Source organism: Lactuca virosa, chromosome 2 (genome assembly GCF_052849685.1).
Source record: "Lactuca virosa cultivar CGN04683 chromosome 2, Lactuca_virosa_CGN04683_v6, whole genome shotgun sequence".
In the NCBI taxonomy this organism is placed as follows: Eukaryota; Viridiplantae; Streptophyta; class Magnoliopsida; order Asterales; family Asteraceae; genus Lactuca; species Lactuca virosa.
Window position 1 is genome coordinate 161,609,290 of NC_136427.1, and position 19,081 is coordinate 161,628,370.

The window sequence follows — 19,081 nt, forward strand, 5'->3', positions numbered from 1 at the left end:
AATTGTTGCTTGTTAAATTGAAGACCCATTACTTAGCCAAGAATTTAACCAACAAAAATAACATTCACATATCAGTATTCATGACTAGAGATATATAAACATGAAGGAAGTTTTCATAGAAAATATAATCATAGATATTCAACACAAATTCATGGAGTTCTTCAAAATAACCAAAACATTCAAGCAATTACATCCAAGTGAACCAAATATGAGTCTAGGCAAGCATGGCCAAAATGAAAGAAATGCAAAGTAGTTTAGAGATACCAAACATGATTCAAAGTGTAAGATGAAATGAAATGACACCAATCTTCCAAATCTTCCCAACCCTTCTTGAGAGCAAATAGAGTTGTTCTTCAAAGTCTTGATAATGAAATATCTTCCCAAATCTTCAGTAAAGAGTGCTTATTCCGGATTCAAAAGTTCCCAAAAGCTATCCACCAACCTTATCAAAATAGAGTCAACAAGTCAAAACCCGGATTCACTTCAGCACGATCCACGCGGACCGTTTGTGGATCCACGCGGACCGCGTGGGTCTCGCTGATTGCATGCCTTGGCCCATTTAAAATACAATCCAGCCCAAATTTCCTCATTCATCTTCAGCCCACATGCACAACTCTTGGTAGCCCAATTATGTTATTCCAAAGCCTCCAATGATGGTCCAATGCCTCATTAGCCTTCTTTAACTCGAATCCTCGTCCAAAGATTAAGTCCAACGCGCTTCTCACTTATACTGACACCAAGCCCAATTGCACCACTTCAAGTCCATGAACAAATTGCAAGCCTCCAGCAGTCCTGCACTCCTTCCACACCTCCAATAACAAATAGTCTTCAATAAATCCTGCAAATAAGCTCAAAAGACTGGAAAGCACACGGTAAAGGAGAAAAATAACAAAAAGAGAAAATATGCATGAAGATTAACTAAAATGAGATGGTTTTAACTAAAAATATACTAAGAAAAGAAGTAATAAAAACGAAACTATCAAATCACCCCAAGCTTATACCTTACTTGTCCTCAAGTAAGAAAAGACTAAAATGAACTTGGGATGAACTATCCTAGAAAGAAAAAAGAATGAACATCTTAGGTAGAAATTCACGACACGCCCTTAAAATAAAAACATATAATCCATTTTTAGGGATAAGAATCGCTTTAAGGGACGAGCCTTTGTTACCTTTCTAGCAAGGGATATATTGTGATCAAGATGCAAAATGAGCATGCATACTTCACTAGTATGGTTTATGTGACGTTGTTTCGTGGTCCGATCTAGCCCACTAGCCATAAGAAAGTGTCCCTCGGTTAGAACGTTCCTCACTCCTCACAAATTCAACCCTACGCCAAGAAATAAAACCTAGCAAAAGATAACTCGGGCCAAAAATGGCAAGGAACGAGCTATGTACAAAGGTTGGCAAACCAGCATCATCTAGAAGAATAAGTGCTTCCACCAAAATAAGATCATGTAGAGCGAAGAATCGAGCACGCGATGAGAAAAGGCGCCAATGTAGTTGCCAACCAAAAACGAAATCTAACTAGAAAAACATCAAACCAGAAACAAATTACATGAACTAAAATCCAAAAATGGCTAAACATCTACTAAAGAAAACAAATAGATACAACTCCATGGCCCGACTTTTTCTTTTATTTTATTTATATATTTTATTTATTTTATTTTATTGTTATTATTATTATTATCATTTTTTTTTGGACAACAAAACCCCAATGACACAGTTACAAATACAAATACTTAAGACACAACGAGGAAAACACTAAAAATATATAACTACATTCGCATCTTATGATTGCGATAATATCCGACTTTTCAAAACCTTTTTTTTTTCTTTATTTATTTTTATTTTTTAACACTTTAACACTAGAACCAAGAAAAATAAAGTTCAAATTTCACGAAAGCTCAAAGATTTGACTTCTCCAAATAAATTGGATACATATGAAATTTTCACGTGCACAAACTAAATACTAGACTTTATTGAAATTTTTGGTAAATTGATGCAAAATTTTTCGAACGACATTTTTAAAACAATTTACTTTTGATTCACAAAACAAAACAAAACTAGAAAAAGGGGTAGTTGTCTCTTTTTTTTGGCTCACTTTTTTGGTTTACCAGAAGAGTATTACAATTACAGTCTGGAAATAAAAAAAATACAACACATAACCATATACAACTATAAGCAGAATCTAAATCTAACCCAAACAAGAGGCCAAACGAGCACAACTACACTAAGGACAATTCGAGATCAAGTGGGAAAATGTGTCTAAATCATAAAGTAATGAGATATGATGTGAATTGTAGCAGTTAGACACTAAAGACCTCAACTGAGGGACTAGTCGGCACGAGGCTAATTTGTCCCCCAACTTATGCCACACTTGCCATAAGTCGATTCATATGCATAACTACTTGCACTCTCTCCCCACGTATATATAAGAGAAGATGCAACAACTGAAGGTACCTAAGAGCGATTCTTATTTGTTATGTGAGTTTCCAAAAGAATTGTATTTAAGGTGTGTCGAGTCTTTCAAGTAAAGATGTTCAGAGATGAGAATAAAGAGATAACAAAAATGCATGAATTCTAATGCCCTAAGCTAAATCTCATGTAAAAATAAAAAGTGAAAAAGAAGAAAATAAAATCTTTTTGGAGTTTTAAAAAAAATGAATGCAAATTAAGGCTAAAATGCTATGCAACCTAAGTTAGAATGCATGAGAAAGCAAAAAGAAAAAAGGAATACCCCACCCCAAGCTTAGATATAAGCATTGTCCTTAATGGTTGGGGCGAGGCGAAAGGTACCTAAACCGGGGGATCGGGAGGAGGATATGGGTATTTGGGGTAAGGGTAGGGGTAAGGTGGAGGTGGATAAGGGTGAGTGGGTGGAGGGTATGGATAGGGAGGGGGAAGTGGTATGTCCTCAAAGTGGTTTTACGATTGGTGCCACCCCCACATATGGTGCATCTGCTGAGACATGATTTGGTTAGAGACACAAAGAGCCTCGAACCGTTCGGCAAAATTGGGGGGAAGCGGGTAATATCCGGGAGGTGCTTGGGGCTGGGCTTGCCGTGGACCATGGGTGGGCTCATCGTCGGGCTTGTCATCCACATGCATCCCGTCATCATCTTGAGCCTGGAGCGCATCCTCATTGACTGACTGAATGATGGTCCTCGCGAGTCTCCACTGAGTGTGATCGTGGATGGTGAAGTTGGAGACTTGGGGGTCGGGAAGAATAAGATATCCGACCCCTTGAGGACAATACCATGTAAAACTGCTCATGTTCCTATGACGGATGTGATGCATGTTTGTGAGAACCCGCTCATCCAAGAGAATTTTGTTGTTGACGGGCGTATAGTCATTCGGAAGCTCAATGTCAAGACCGCGGGCTAAAAAGGTGACAAATCCTCCAATGCAAATATCATCGGTTGTTTTGGTTCTCATGAGTGTGCATTTATGGAAAAAGAACGAGGCAAAATCCGGGATCGGCGGGTTTTCACGTCGCGTCATGCACCAAAGGAAAAAGAGCTCATTTTTTGTGACTTGGCCGACTTCTTTGCGGGCAAAAACAGGGCACACCAAGATACGATGGGCAATGCGGAGGCACGGGTAAATGATGGAGGTTGCTTTATCGCGACCGGCACATGAAAAGACCCCCCCGGTGATTTCCGTCCAAAAAGTCTCGTGGTTGAACTCGGCAGGCAAGGTGTCAAAAACCGTGAATGTGTTCGAGGAAGGTAAGCCCAAGATGTCATTTATCCTTACAAAATCAATGTACGCCCGGTCCCCCATAAGTTGGAATGCAACCTTTTTTCTCTCGATGTCTAACCCGCAGTCGGCAAGGAACTCTCTAGTAGGGAGCTCGTAAGTGTGTGCCATGAGTTCGAGAAGGTTTTCCTACCCGATGTAACGGAACAATTGAGTGATCCCCTCAAGAACCCCTAATGAAATGAGTGTGGGTTTGCACACAAATTTGGTGGAGGCAACCTTCCTAGGTAAACTCTTCTTGTAATTTTCAGTCGTCTTTGCATCCCGAAACCTTGGAATGTAGGGTTCAACATTTTGAGCTGTAGCGCGGGCCTTGCCTCGGGCGGCAACCGAGCGTTTTCTAGATGTGGACATGATCAACCTGCAAGGAAACTAACGACTACACGGACCAACAATACCAACAAATAATATTTCAATGCAAATCACCAACCGACTCCCTATGGACTTCTAAAATGGTTCAACAATCAAAGCAAGAAATAATTCCTAGACTCATTTGATGCAATACCATATAAATTGTTGTTCTAAAACATGCATATTGGTCAACTAAAGTCAAGGAAAGAGTGTACCTGTTGGTGACCACGACTTTTGAAAGTCAAACATTTGCGCGCGAAAATTCGGGATTTGAAAATCTTGCAACTCTCCACCCCAAGCTTGAAGCTTTGGTCAATTCCCCATGAGAAGTAATTTACCGTGAAAACCCGAGAAATCCGGCAACGGCTTGAGATTCCGGCAAAATTTTCCGGCGAGCTTTTGAGGAATATTTTTAGTGGGGTTTGTAGCCTTGCCCAAGAGGAGTACAATGGTGGTGTCGGAATTGCGAGAGGTGGCCAGAGTTGGCCGGAAAATGCCCAGAAAGTAGCGAGATGGTGGTGGTGGCGCCCGGAATTCCGACAACAGATCGGAGCGATTTTTGGGTGGGGTTTGTAGAGCTCGGAAAATGGGAGAGAATGGCGGTGGTTTCACGTAATTTCGACCGACGGTTTGACGGGAAATCAAGTTTTTGTGTTGGAAGTGGGAGGTGTTTTAATGGAGTTTAGGGTAAAGAAGAAGAAGAAGTGGGGAAGAAAGTGTCGACTGAGGGTATTAGGGGGGTTAAGTCGTGGTCAAACCTGGTCAAAACACGGGTCAATGAAAGTCAACACCCCACGCGGACGGTTCTCCGAGTACACGCGGTCTGCGTGCAGTGCACTAAACGGTCCATTTGCTTGATCACTCACGCAGACGTTTCCAGCGACCACACGCGGTCCGTTTTTATAAACACGCGGACTATCCCCAACCACACGCGGACCACGTAAAACATTCTGTGACCATCCAAAATAGAGGAATCACGCGGTCTAATTTTTGCCCAAGCGGACGGATCTGCGAGTACACGCGGACCGCGTGGGTATTGCAGAAACCTTCTCAACTCTTTTGAAGTATGGGGCTTAAAATTCAACACTCTCTTGGCTGCAAGAAGGAAGAAGAAGAAAGGTGAAATGCAAAAAGAAATTATCTAAAGCGTTTATACGGAATTAGAAAACATGAAAACATTAAGTTTTCCAAAAACGCCCTTCTTTAACGTCTTTGGCGAGACGTCCTTCCAGCTTGATTCAACACTTCGGAACATCCACATGGATGATTTCAAGGGAATTTGCATTAAAACCTTCATAGAATGGCTTCAAACGATGTCCGTTGACTTTGAAATTTTTTCCCGTTTCTTCACTTTGTATTTCAACCGCTCCGTGCTCAAAGACTTTTAGCACAACAAATGGACCTATCCATCTTGACCTCAAATTTCCGGGAAATAACTTCAATCGCGAATGGTAAAGCAAAACCCTATGCCCCGTTTCAAAATGCTTGTGGGTGATGGACTTGTCGTGGAAGAGCTTCGTTTTTTCCTTGTAAATTCTCGAGTTTTCATAAGAGTCATTTCTCAATTCTTCTAACTCTTGAAGTTGAAGCTTCCTATGTCTTCCCGCCTCATCAATATTGAAATTGCATTGCTTTACCGCCCAAAATGCACGGTGTTCCAATTCCACGGGAAGATGACATGGCTTTCCAAAAACCAACCTAAATGGGGACATTCCTATCGGGGTCTTGTAAGCGGTCCGATAGGCCCACAAGGCATCATCAAGCCTCGAACTCCAATCTTTTCTTGTAGGATAAACTATTTTCTCAAGAATTGACTTCACTTCACGATTCAAAACCTCCGCTTGGCCATTCGTTTGAGGGTGGTAGGCAGTAGAGACACGGTGGGTCACGTTGTACTTTCTTAGCAAGGCCTCCATCATCTTGTTGCAGAAATGCGTCCCTCGATCACTAATCAACGCCCTAGGCACACCAAATCTCACAAAAACATTAGAATTTAAAAACTCGATAATCGTTTTGGCATCATCCGATCATGTGGCTTTGGCTTTAACCAACCCACTTAGAGACATAGTCAACCGCGAGCAAAATATAAACATTGCCAAATGAGACGGGAAATGGGCCCATAAAATCAATCCCCATACGTCAAAAACTTTACAAACAAGGATTGGATTTTGTGGCATTTGGTTCTTTTGTGAAATGTTCCCCGTCCTTTGGCACCGTTCACAACTTTTGCAAAACAAGTAACAATCGCATGACATGGTTGGCCAAAATAGTCCACACTCAAGGACCTTTCTCAAGGTCCGGCTAGGTCCGAAGTGCCCCCCACAAGCAAATTCATGACAAAATTGCAAAATGGATTGATGTTCTTGTTGGGGCACACATCGCCTAATGATTTGATCGGGACAATGTTTCCACAAATAAGGTTCATCCCACACGTAATACTTTGCATCACTTTTTAATTTGTCTTTTTGAGCACGCGTGAATTTGTCGGGATACCTTTTTGTGACCAAAATGTTAACGATATTGGCATACCAAGGAGTAGATTGAGTAAGGGAAAATAGATGCTCATCCGGAAACTCGTCCCGCAACGGGAAAAGAGTCTCATTTGAAGTGATTCGGCTTAGATGGTCGGCAACAAAGTTATCGCTTCCACTCTTGTCCCGAATCTCCAAATCAAATTCTTGCAATAGTAGGATCCATCGGATGAGTATTGGCTTTGCATCTTTCTTTGTCATCAAGTACTTGAGTGCCATGTGATCCAAATACACTATGACTTTGGTACCGAGTAGGTATTGTCTAAACATCTCCAAAGAGAACACTATGGCCAATAGCTCCTTCTCCGTGGTAGACTAGTTGCTTTGAGCATTGTCTAGTGTTCTTGATGCATAGTATATCACATGGGAGGCTCTTCCATTCTTTTGACCCAAAACGGCGCCTATAGCATAGTTGCTTGCATCACACATGATCTCGAAGGGGAGATCCCAATTTGGAGTTTGCATTATGGGAGCGGATGTAAGCAACTCCTTGAGCTTGTCGAAAGCTTCTTTGCACACCTCATTGAACTCGAAATCAACTTCTTTTTGCAAGAGTTGGCACATTGGTCTTGTTATCTTTGAAAAGTCCTTAATGAATCTTCGGTAGAAATCTGCATGGCCTAAAAAAGAACGAACTTCCCTAACACAAGTCGGGTAAGGTAAGCTTTGAATAACATCAATTTTGGCCTTATCCACCTCAATTCCTTTCTTAGACACAATGTGACCCAAAATAAGACCTTGACTCACCATAAAATGATATTTCTCAAAATTTAAAACCAAATTCGTTTCAATGCATCTTTTTAAAATCTTTGTGAGATTGGTCAAACATTCTTGAAAAGAGTTGTCATATACCGTAAAATCATCCATAAAAACCTCAATTATGTTTTCAACATATTCTAAAAAGATACTAACCATTCAACGTTGGAAAGTGTCCGGGGCGTTACACAATCCAAATGGCATTCTCCGGTATGCAAAAGTGCCAAATGGACATGTAAATGTTGTCTTTTCTTGGTCTTCCGGTGCCACCGGGATTTGGTGAAAACCGGAGTACCCGTCGAGACAACAATAGTGAGATTTTCCGGCCAACCTTTCTAACATTTGGTCAATGAAAGGCAATGGAAAATGATCGTTTCTTGTGCTTGCATTGAGTTTGCGGTAGTCAATACATACTCTCCACCCGTTTTGCACGCGGGTGGGGAGCATCATACCTTTGTTGTTCTCGACCACCTTGATTCCCGTCTTCTTCGGTACAACTTGCACCGGGCTCACCCATTTGCTATCCAAGATTGGATAGATCATCCCCGCATCAATGAGCTTCAAAATCTCTTTTTTCACAACTTCCATCATAGGCGGGTTCAATCTTCTTTGCGCATCCCGACTCGACTTGCATTCATCCTCCATCAAGATCTTGTGCATACAAGTGGATGGGCTCAATCCCTTGATATCCGCAATCGTCCAACCCATTGCTTCTTTATGTTCCTTCAACACCTTGAGAAGTTGCTCTTCTTTACATTCGGTTAAGTGAGTTGAAATGATTACCGTAAGAGTCTTGTTGTTTCCCAAGTACGCATACTTCAAGTGTTGGGGTAGGACTTTCAATTCTAGTTCCGGTGGTTGAACAAGGGAGGGTGGCAATCTTGTATGGGTTTTAGGTAACTCAATTTGCTTCATACTGAATTGAGTGGTTTTCTTGATCTACAAATTGTTAACCAATCTTTCAACTTCGGGGTCTAACGAGTGGAGTTTCAACTTCTTGGCTAATTTTTCACAATCAAAGCCTTTGCTCAAAATCATCTCCAACATGTCACCATTAGACAACTCAAACAATTCTTGGGTTAATGGTTCGACAACATCCACAAAACACAAAGATGAAACATCACTAGGATATCTCATAGCATCGTAGATATTGAAACTTATTGTTTCCCCATCAAACTCCATCGTTAAGCTTCCCGCATACACATCAATCTTCGTTCTAGCCGTCTTCAAAAATGGTCTCCCAAGTAAAATTATACCAGACTTGGAGGACACTTGTTCTTCTAAATCAATCACACAGAATTCCGCCGGGAAGACCAATTGGTTCACTTGCACCAAAACATCTTCTAAAACACCTCTAGGAAAGACACTCGATTTATCCGCAAGTGAAATTATGACACCGGTTTCACTTAAGGGTCCGACATTCAATGATTCATACACCGAATAGGGCATGCCATTGATAGAGGCACCAAGATCAAGCATAGCACTACTAAAAGTGACATCCCCAATCTTGAAAGGAACCGTAAACATTCCGGGATCTTTGCATTTGGGTGGAAGTTTCCTTTGTAAAACCGCGGATGCGTTTTCATTCATTGAGATTTTCTCGTTTCCCTTCAACATCCTCTTGTTGGTACAAAGCTCCTTCAAAAACTTCGCATATCTAGGGATTTGCTTGATGACATCAAGTAAATGGATGTTTACTTCCACCTTTCGGAAGGTGTCCAAAATCTCTATCTCCTCCATATTCTTCTTTGAAGTTTCAAGTCGGGAGGGGAATGGCGGTTGAGTAGTTATTGGAGTCACTAGAGGGGTAATCTTCTTTGGAACTCCGACTTGTGTAGCATTCTTAACAACAGGATCCTCAACGGGAGTGATCTCTATTTATTCCTCCTCTTCCATTGGCTTCTTCTTTGAACTACTTTCTCCGGTTTGTTTACCACTTCTCAAAGTCACCACATTAACATTTGGGTTCTTTTCGGTTTGAGAAGGGAGTTTGCCACGGGACTCCAACTTGCTTAAAGATGTAACTATATCTCCCATTTGTGCTTCAAGGTTGGAGATACTAGTTCTTGTCTCTTTTTGGAATTGTTGGGTACTAGTGGCTAAGGATTTGACAATGTCTTCAAGAGACATTCCGGAGCTACTTGGTTGGGATTGAGGAGGTTGTTGGTGATGATGTGGAGGGTGAGGTTTGGGTTGATAATGTGGTTGTGAATGTTGGTATTGAGGTTGTTGTGGTGGGTAGGAAGGCCTAACCAATGCATTTTCAGGCAATGGTCTTGGGTTGTAGCTCATGTTGGGATTTGGCTTCCAACTTGAATTGTAAGCATTTTGATAACCGGATGGATTGTTGTGGTAATTTTGGAACTCTCCCGTGGCATTCACATGTTCCACATCTTCTTGGAGAATGGGACACATATCCGTAGGATGTCCCATTGTTGCACATATTCCACAAACCATCACTTGTGGAGTTTACCCCATGGCTAACTTTTGAACAACGGATGTTAAATCTTTGATTTGAAACTCTAGATTCGATGTTCCCACTTCATTGACTTTTTTTAGTTTCCCTCTTCATATCTTGGCGCGGGCCAAAGTGTTGTGAATTTGCGGCTACTGTGTTGAAGAGTTGTCTTTTTTGTTGTGGAGTTTTGCTATAAACATCTCCACCACTTGAGGCATCAACTAATCTTCTCTCCATTGGCAACAATCCCTCATAGAAGTGTTGGATGAGGAGTTGTTCCAGAATTTGATGTTGTGGACAACTATAGCACAAGTTGTTGAACCACTCCCAATAATCATGAAAAGTCTCATTTTGACCTTGGCGGATTCCACAAATATCATTTCTAAGACTTGAGACTCTTGAAGCGGGATAAAACTTATCAAGAAAAGCTCTTTCCGTGTCGGTCCATGAGTTGATTAACCCCGGGGGAAGATAGAATAACCAATTCTTTGCTCTATCGGCCAATGAAAAGGGGATTGCCCTTAGCTTGATTTGGTCATCGGTTGACCCTTGTGGCTTCATACTAGTGCAAATAATGTGGAACATCTTCAAATGTTTATGAGGGTCTTCATTCTCTAATCCATGAAAAATTGGAAGGTGATGAACTAAACTTGACTTCAATTCCGAACCTCCTTCCAAAACGGGATAATTGATACCGGTTGGAGTTTGTGTAACATCGGTTTCCATCATTTGCCTCAAAGTTCTTTCGGGAGCTTCTCCTCCGTCTCCCATTGCAATTGGTTCAATAATGGGTGGATTTTTTTGTAGGGGTGGTGTTTCGGGAAATTCTTGGCGAGGGTCGGGACTAGAATCGGGTTCCGTATCACTTGATGAAGCGGGTTCAACCTCCGGATCCCCGTGAGGATTAGAAGTTTGACCACATTCTATTCTCTTTTCCTTCGCCAAACGCCTTGCTTCTTTTTCAATTTCCGGATTATAAATCAAAGCACCTGTACATTGAGATCTGGTCGTAGAGAAACAAATTGATTAAAAATAAAACAATCCCCTACAACGGCGCCAAAATTTGGTGGTTGTCGAGGCCAACAAAATAAATACCCTAAATATTACACACTAAAATAGTGTATAGTGGTAAAGGGATCGTATCCACAGAGATTGATTCAATTTTATAACTCTATGATAATCTAGTTGTACAAATACTTGTAAAACTAAAATAAAATAAAATTAGGGGATTTTGATCTTTTGATATGTTTAAAAGAAAACTAGAATTACACTAAGATTTAAAAACACAATTCAACAAAAGAAAAGTTTGATGTAAAATCAATAAGATAAAGATGGTTGACTTTGGACTTTCATTACATGAACATTTGGTTAAATAATCATGAGAATACCAAGGTGCAATACTTGTGTTTATAATCTAACTTGGCTATAGCAATTTATAAGCATAACTTGCCTCAACTCTTCTTTTGTATTAAAATGACTATAGAAGTTCACAACACATTTCCTAAATCAAAGTCACAAAACTAATGAAGCATGTAATTTTGTGAAAATCAATTAGCATTAGGTTTTAAGAGTCACCAAATCCAAAGAGTAATCTATTACTTTCATTACCACTATGGAGAAAATATTTTCTTAAAACAAACATTTAAACTAATTGTTGCTTGTTAAATTGAAGACCCATTACTTAGCCAAGAATTTAACCAACAAAAATAACATTCACATATCAGTATTCATGACTAGAGATATATAAACATGAAGGAAGTTTTCATAGAAAATATAATCATAGATATTCAACACAAATTCATGGAGTTCTTCAAAATAACCAAAACATTCAAGAATTACATACAAGTGAACCAAATATGAGTCTAGCCAAGCATGGCCAAAATGAAAGAAATGCAAAGTAGTTTAGAGATACCAAACATGATTCAAAGTGTAAGATGAAATGAAATGACACCAATCTTCCAAATCTTCCCAACCCTTCTTGAGAGCAAATAGAGTTGTTCTTCAAAGTCTTGATAATGAAAAATCTTCCCAAATCTTCAGTAAAGAGTGCTTATTCCGGATTCAAAAGTTCCCCAAAAGCTATCCACCAACTATTCAAAATAGAGTCAACAAGTCAAAACCCGGATTCACTTCAGCACGATCCACACAGACCGTTTGTGGATCCACGTGGACCGCGTGGGTCTCGCTGATTGCATGCCTTGGCCCATTTAAAATACAATCCAACCCAAATTTCCTCATTCATCTTCAGCCCACATGCACAACTCTTGGTAGCCCAATTATGTTATTCCAAAGCCTCCAATGATGGTCCAATGCATCATTAGCCTTCTTTAACTCGAATCCTCGTCCAAAGATTAAGTCCAACGCGCTTCTCACTTATACTGACACCAAGCCCAATTGCACCACTTCAAGTCCATGAACAAATTGCAAGCCTCCAGCAGTCCTGCACTCCTTCCACACCTCCAATAATAAATAGTCTTCAATAAATCCTGCAAATAAGCTCAAAAGACTGGAAAGCACCCGGTAAAGGAGAAAAATAACAAAAAGAGAAAATATGCATGAAGATTAACTAAAATGAGATGACTTTAACTAAAAATAAACTATGAAAAGAAGTAATAAAAACGAAACTATCAAATATTTGAATACTCTCTGAAAGGCTTGCTAATGTTTAATACTCATATTACTAGTATACCAACTGAACCTCCCAACATTATAAGCAATATCAAGTTGAGTGCTTATCATTACATACATCAAGAAACATATTCCTTTAAAGTATTCTAATTGTGAAATTTCCATGCCTGCATTTGGCATTAATTTTATACTATGATCCATGGGAATACTTACGAGAGCACAATCTTTATAAGTAAATTTTTTAAGAATTTTATCAGCATAATACGATTGCTTTATATTCGTCCTTTTGTTTATTCGTTTAATTCTAATTCAAAGAATCATATCAGCCTCCCCTATTTTCTTCATCTAAAACTTTGATGATAATAACTTCTTAGTTTCATAAACTTAAAGTTTATTAGTTCCAAAAAGTAACATATCATCAACATAGGAACAAATAATCACACCAACACCGGAAGAATCAAATTGGATATCAACATATTCCCTTGATTGGTTTAAATTAAAATCAATTAATAAGAGAAACCAATAAAGTTTTAGCTCATTTTTTATAGGATTTCTTCAACTATCAAAGGCTTTCTCAAGTTTACACACCTTATGCTCATTATCGGGCATAAAAAACCATTATGGTTGTTTCATGTAAACCTCTTTATCAAGATCACCATTTAAAAATGTTGTTTGACATACATTTGATTAATAATCAAATTTTAAATAACCATTAAAGAAATCGACAATCTAATGGTAGATATACGAGCTACTAGTGCGTACATGTCAAAATAATCCATACCGAGTTTTTGCCTAAATCCTTGAATGACTAATCGGGATTTGAACTTATCAATAGTTCCATCTACCTTCATCTTCTTCATGAATAACCATTTTCAACCAAAAGGTTTGGAACCCATCCGTAAGTCAGACAATAACCAAGTTTTGTTCTCTAGAATTGATGACATTTCATCACCAATCGCCTATTTAAAAAAGGTAATGTCCTAAGACCCCATAACTTTTTAAAAGTCTTTGGATAATCCTCAATATGGTAATAATATGAATAATGTAACTCTACATCGCCCCTTGATACTTCCACTAAATACATATGGAATCCATAACCAAAATATTGAGCAATTCGACCTCTTTTGCTAAATTGTTAATCGAATTATTGCTTGCATCTTTAAAAAAAATACAAAACATACACTTTACAGCCATAACTTATTAACCATATTATTACTACTTGTCACCCCCCATATGTGGTTTATTTAGTCAATATTAAAGTTTCAACACCATCTAATTATTATAACCCTTAACCAATTACAATCATGTCTTCTAGATTCGTCATAGTGACTAGAAAACATGAGGAAGTGGTTCTTTTAATAATATTTCTAGCCCTAACTCAATATCAGGACCGACCCTAGGCATGTGCGTGATATGCGATCACACGTGGCCCGTCTCGTGAGGGGGCCTATAAATGTTTTATGCACATTCGTATTAGCGACAAATTAGTGATTAATTACTGCTAGATTATTGACGAATAAGTAGCAAATTTTCTTCTAATTATTTATCGACTTATCAATGATTATTGTTTCTCATTTTTATTTTTCACATAGGGCTTTGAAAATCAATGGATCGGCCCTGCTCCAGATACAATCTATTTATCATGAAGCGCGCACACACACACACACATACATATATATATATATATATATATATATATATATATATATATATATATATATATATATATATATATATATATACTTTGAAAATCAATGGATCGACCCTGCTCCAAATACAATCGATTTATCATGAAACACACACACACAGATATATATATATATATATATATATATATATATATATATATATATATATATATATATATATATATATATATATATATATATATATATATATATATATATATAGACACACACACAGAGAGAAAGAGAGGTAAGTTCATTTTAGACAGGAAAAAAGGTTAAGAACGCGAGAATGAATTAGAGCCATATATTTTTTCATTGCAACTTAAGCACTCAGACGTATTGACGCGATGAGAGATGTAATATTCATATATGAATACACAATGCCACCACCTCCATTTTTCATTTTAAAGTACGAAGAGTTTATATATTGGTGGGATGGGATACAGATATATGAAAATTTCTCTAGTTTTTTTTATTTCTTCGAATCTTGAGCAGACCTCCTTAATGAAGATAAGTTAATGGCATGTTGAATGGATGCCAGGTAAAAATGCTCACAAATGAGGTGTGCCTATCCCACATCGTTTGGTGAAACAAACCGTAAAATATTATTTAGCTTTAGCTTATAAAAAAGGAAGGAGCTTAAATTCATTCCCACTCCAGCCTTATGGTTTGAATTGAAAACTCTAATAGGTTTGAGTATTTGGTCTACTATTAATACCAAAAAATTTGAAAGGTCTTAAAACAAATATTATGAGATCTCTAATTAGATATATGTTAATAATTATATTACCTTTATCTTAATATAGATTGAATTTTTTTATCAACCGGATACCTGGATTTAACCGATTCTGAGAGCGGTTCCAAATTTTGGGAACCGATTTAACCAGTTTCGGTTCTAACATCCTAGGAAGCATTGGTTCAGTTCCATTATATTTGGTCGGGTACCTGCATATGCTCGCCCCTAGGTATAACGTTGTCCTTTGTGAAATAAGACCACCATGACACTTGTTGATTGCTAGCGTCCCCCAATAGTGTAATATGTCTCTCAATGTCGAACATTCCTCATTATCTATCTATCTATCTATCTATCTATCTCACCCTCTCTCGTTTTTCCTAATCAAACATTCACACATCACAACCATAATTTAAATGTGTAACTGCCCCTCCCAAATCGATATAGGCAAGGGATTTAGAAAGACCCTTTCTTATACAATTTAACAAAAACACCCTTAGAATTTTCTTACAATTAAAAAATATAATCATTTTCAACTTCTTATGTTTATTCAAAAGAAAACCACTAAATTTCCTCCCAACTATTATATAAGGTGTTTTACAACGTGTTTGACAAAACTAGCTAGAAGTTGGAAGTTGTAGCTTTTATTTATGAACAATGCTTGGTAAAAGTAGTTGTTAGCTTTTAAATGTGTAAAATTAGTTAAAATATAAAAACTAAAAACTCCAAAAAACTAATTTTGGATTCAAAACTTAAAAAAAAAATAAAATAAAATAAAAATCTAAATGCTCTTGTTGCCAGGCCAAGTTTAAAAAAAACATCTTAAAAACTTCAACTTAAACACACTCTCAACAATATCAATCTAATAAGATAAATTCCTTAAAGCCTAATCATCATCCTTCTTTCATAAATTTATATGAAAAATTACAAACTTAACTTTCGTTTCTTTTGTTATTTGATATGAAAAATACACTTCAACAATCTTTCTCCAATGACATACATACATACATACATACATACATACACACACACACACACACATATATATATATATATATATATATATATATATATATATATATATATATATATATATATATATATATATATATATATATATATATAGTGTTCGGTTCCGTTGAAGATTCAAAAAATGGCGAGGACTGCAAGGACAATTCTCCACCACCCATTTCGTCAAGGGAACAAACGTCAAACCCAAATACTTGGTTGTGGTTCGTTTACATGCGACCCACGTCCGTGGTAACTAATACAGACTCGAGGATTTAATCACATGCGACGAACATCCATGGAACGTCATGTTAGGTTTTTATTCAAAAACTAGTTTCAAAAACATAATATTTGGCAATAGAAGACTTGATCATTTTTGAATAACATAAACAAGTTAAACCCAGCAATGATCATCTTGCAAAGTTTGGAAAGAAAAAAAAACACCAAAGAAGAAGATGAAGAAATCACAACCTTTGTAGTTCTTTGGCTCCTCTTGGGAGGCTTGGAAGTTGATGAAGAATGATGAACTTAAGAGACACCAACAATAACTCAACTTGATGTAGTATGCTAGTTATTTTATATAAAACTCTTAAGACTCTTAAGCTTTATGTTCTTATCAAAATAAGAACATAAAGAGAGCATAAGATGCAAGTAAACTTTATGCATGAATCAAAAGTGAGAGAGAGTGTATCTACATACACTAATTACGGTTTTGTACATAAGAAGCAACCTAAATGAAAGCCTTTGATGCTAGTCTTATAGTAGGAACAAAGTCCACAAGTCCTTAACCATTTAGTACTTTTGACTTTAGACAAACATGTCTCCTATACTTGCCAAGACTAGCCATGCTTTCCATTACTTTTGATTATCTAAACTTGAAAGCCATGCCCTTCCTTTTCCTTCTTTAGTTTCGAAAATAAGATGAAAAAAGAAGACAAAACCTTTATATTTTTTAAACCAAGTTTATAAAATATAAACGTTAACTTTTTGGTAAAAGACAAAAGAATTCATCTAGTCCAAAATGTTGTGCATGACTTATTAATTAATACCATATGAATTATATATAATGTTACTTGCTAATGAAAATTATTATTTCCTAGGAATAAACAATTTCCAATTAATTATAAGAGTTTGTTAAATATTTATTAAACTCAATTTCTAATAAATAATCAATTGTATCAAGTTGTTGTTAGTATGACCCTTTAGTATCATATGTTAATTAGCAATATCACTTTAATATGATTCTTGAGTATACTAGATCTTTCAATCTCCCACTTGCACAAGATTCATATTAGACTAATATAGATAGTGGTGAACGTCTAGCAACATTTCACTGCTCCCATCAACATACGAATTTGTGCCATTCTATCAACGCCCAATTCCCAAAAGCTCCAAGCTACAATTGGTGTATAAGGTAAGTTTATAAGTTATCCCTTTGTCACAGACATCATGTTAAACATGAGATACGGATCACAATCAATCTCATATGGTGTTCAACTTTTGGTAAGGTGTCTTAGATGTCTAACTCTCAACACATAAGAGGAACAAATCCCATCTTGACTACATAAGCCTCTTGCATAGTTCATACCATACCCGAAAATGCCTTTTATAACTGCCCGTTTAAGGACCAGCGTTTGACCATATCAAAGCACAATACTCCATACACTTAAGTCCCACTATGTATCTCATGTGTTAAGGATACAAAGATATTACCTTTTAATCAAGTATCATTCATGATAGCGATCCATGAGATGATCTTGATGCGGGTCAGTTCAATACTAGATCTCTGAAAAGTACCTATGAAACTTGGTTACAACCCAGTTCCTACCTTCATCCGGTGAAAGTCAACCAATCCAATTCATATTAGTCTTACCTCATAATTGCTCCCACAGTTATAACCGACTATGAACTTTTAGAATAATAAGATTATTCATGGATTAAACATGTTAATATAGAACACAACAAGTATTGATGTTATGATCATATCCCAGTATATCAAAACATTATATAATAGTTGTTGTCACAATGTTCCAATATTCAAATACTAAATCCAAATTAAAGTCTCATTTCTAGAATAATAAAGTCTTACAGCAGAAGTGTAATCATTCATACTTAGCTTAAAAGAAGGACTTTATTAATGGGTTCGACTAAACTTAATTTGTGTGAATTCTGCGAATACTATCATCTCGATATTTGACTTTACTCTAGGTATGGTTAAATATCTTGGAGTATATGATTGTTGTTCTTTCGTGATATAGAGTCTCTTAGCTCGATTAAGTATACTCTCGAAGTCACTAAGATTTCTATGTGATCCTTGAATAACATAAATCAACATAGTTTTTCAATGAACTCATTCATCCAATCATATTAGATTTCAACTTATAAAGTAGTGTATTCTTATTTTGTAGTATATTGTGTCATTTTGTTTTGGTTGGACCTCATTCCAATAAAACTTACTCTTCATCCCATAATGAAGTCATAATCCAATTATAATTCATAATTATATATATTTGTTAAGAAATTATAATATTATGTAGCTCTTTACATAAAGATGTTATTCTGAACTAATTGTCTTATTATACATTCTCTTAGTTCTTCTAAAGTACTCGCAAAATGTTCCTATAGTCATCCGGTGACTTAACCATGTATTCAATTGGTATATTATGATATGCTCATAACATGATCATATACCAAGTCTCATGCATAATATGGCATAAATGATGGATTCATTTTCCAAACAAATCGAATATAAATCATTTCAACTAGTTCAAACCTATGAGCAAGGTTCTTTTAACGCTGACTCAAAACTTAGTGCCATGTGACAATACCAAGATTCCTCCATAGGAATTTTGTATCTTGATCCATTTCAAGATATTGTCTATATATGCATAAAGATATAACACTTTTAACATTCATTTTATCTATCTCTATAGATTTTACATTCCAAGAATGTATATTGTTCTTCCTAAGTCTTTCATTTTAGAAACACATTCTGAGTCAAGGTGAAAAGGCCTGGCATGGTCAGAATGTATTTTCATATGATTAAGTATGTCTTATTCATACAAGATTAGGAATATCACTATGCTCCCACTAGTTCTTAGTAAACACACATGTTCTATTCATTTTGATATAAAAACATACCTTGTGGTTTCATATTAAAATGATGATT

At 36.9% G+C, this 19,081-nt stretch overlaps 1 protein-coding gene across 1 annotated transcript; it reads right to left on the bottom strand.

The window, feature by feature from the left end:
- Positions 1 to 8,336: 8,336 nt before the first annotated feature.
- On the bottom strand, positions 8,337 to 9,137 carry LOC145157930 (uncharacterized). The gene has a single exon (XM_079076902.1). The coding sequence runs from the start codon at positions 9,135 to 9,137 to the stop codon at positions 8,337 to 8,339; it is 801 nt and encodes a 266-aa protein (XP_078933028.1).
- Positions 9,138 to 19,081: the final 9,944 nt, after the last annotated feature.

Coding starts and splice junctions, on each gene's coding strand:
- LOC145157930 (XM_079076902.1), bottom strand. CDS start 9,137: ATGGAGGAGATAGAGATTTTGGACACCTTCCGAAAGGTGGAAGTAAAC.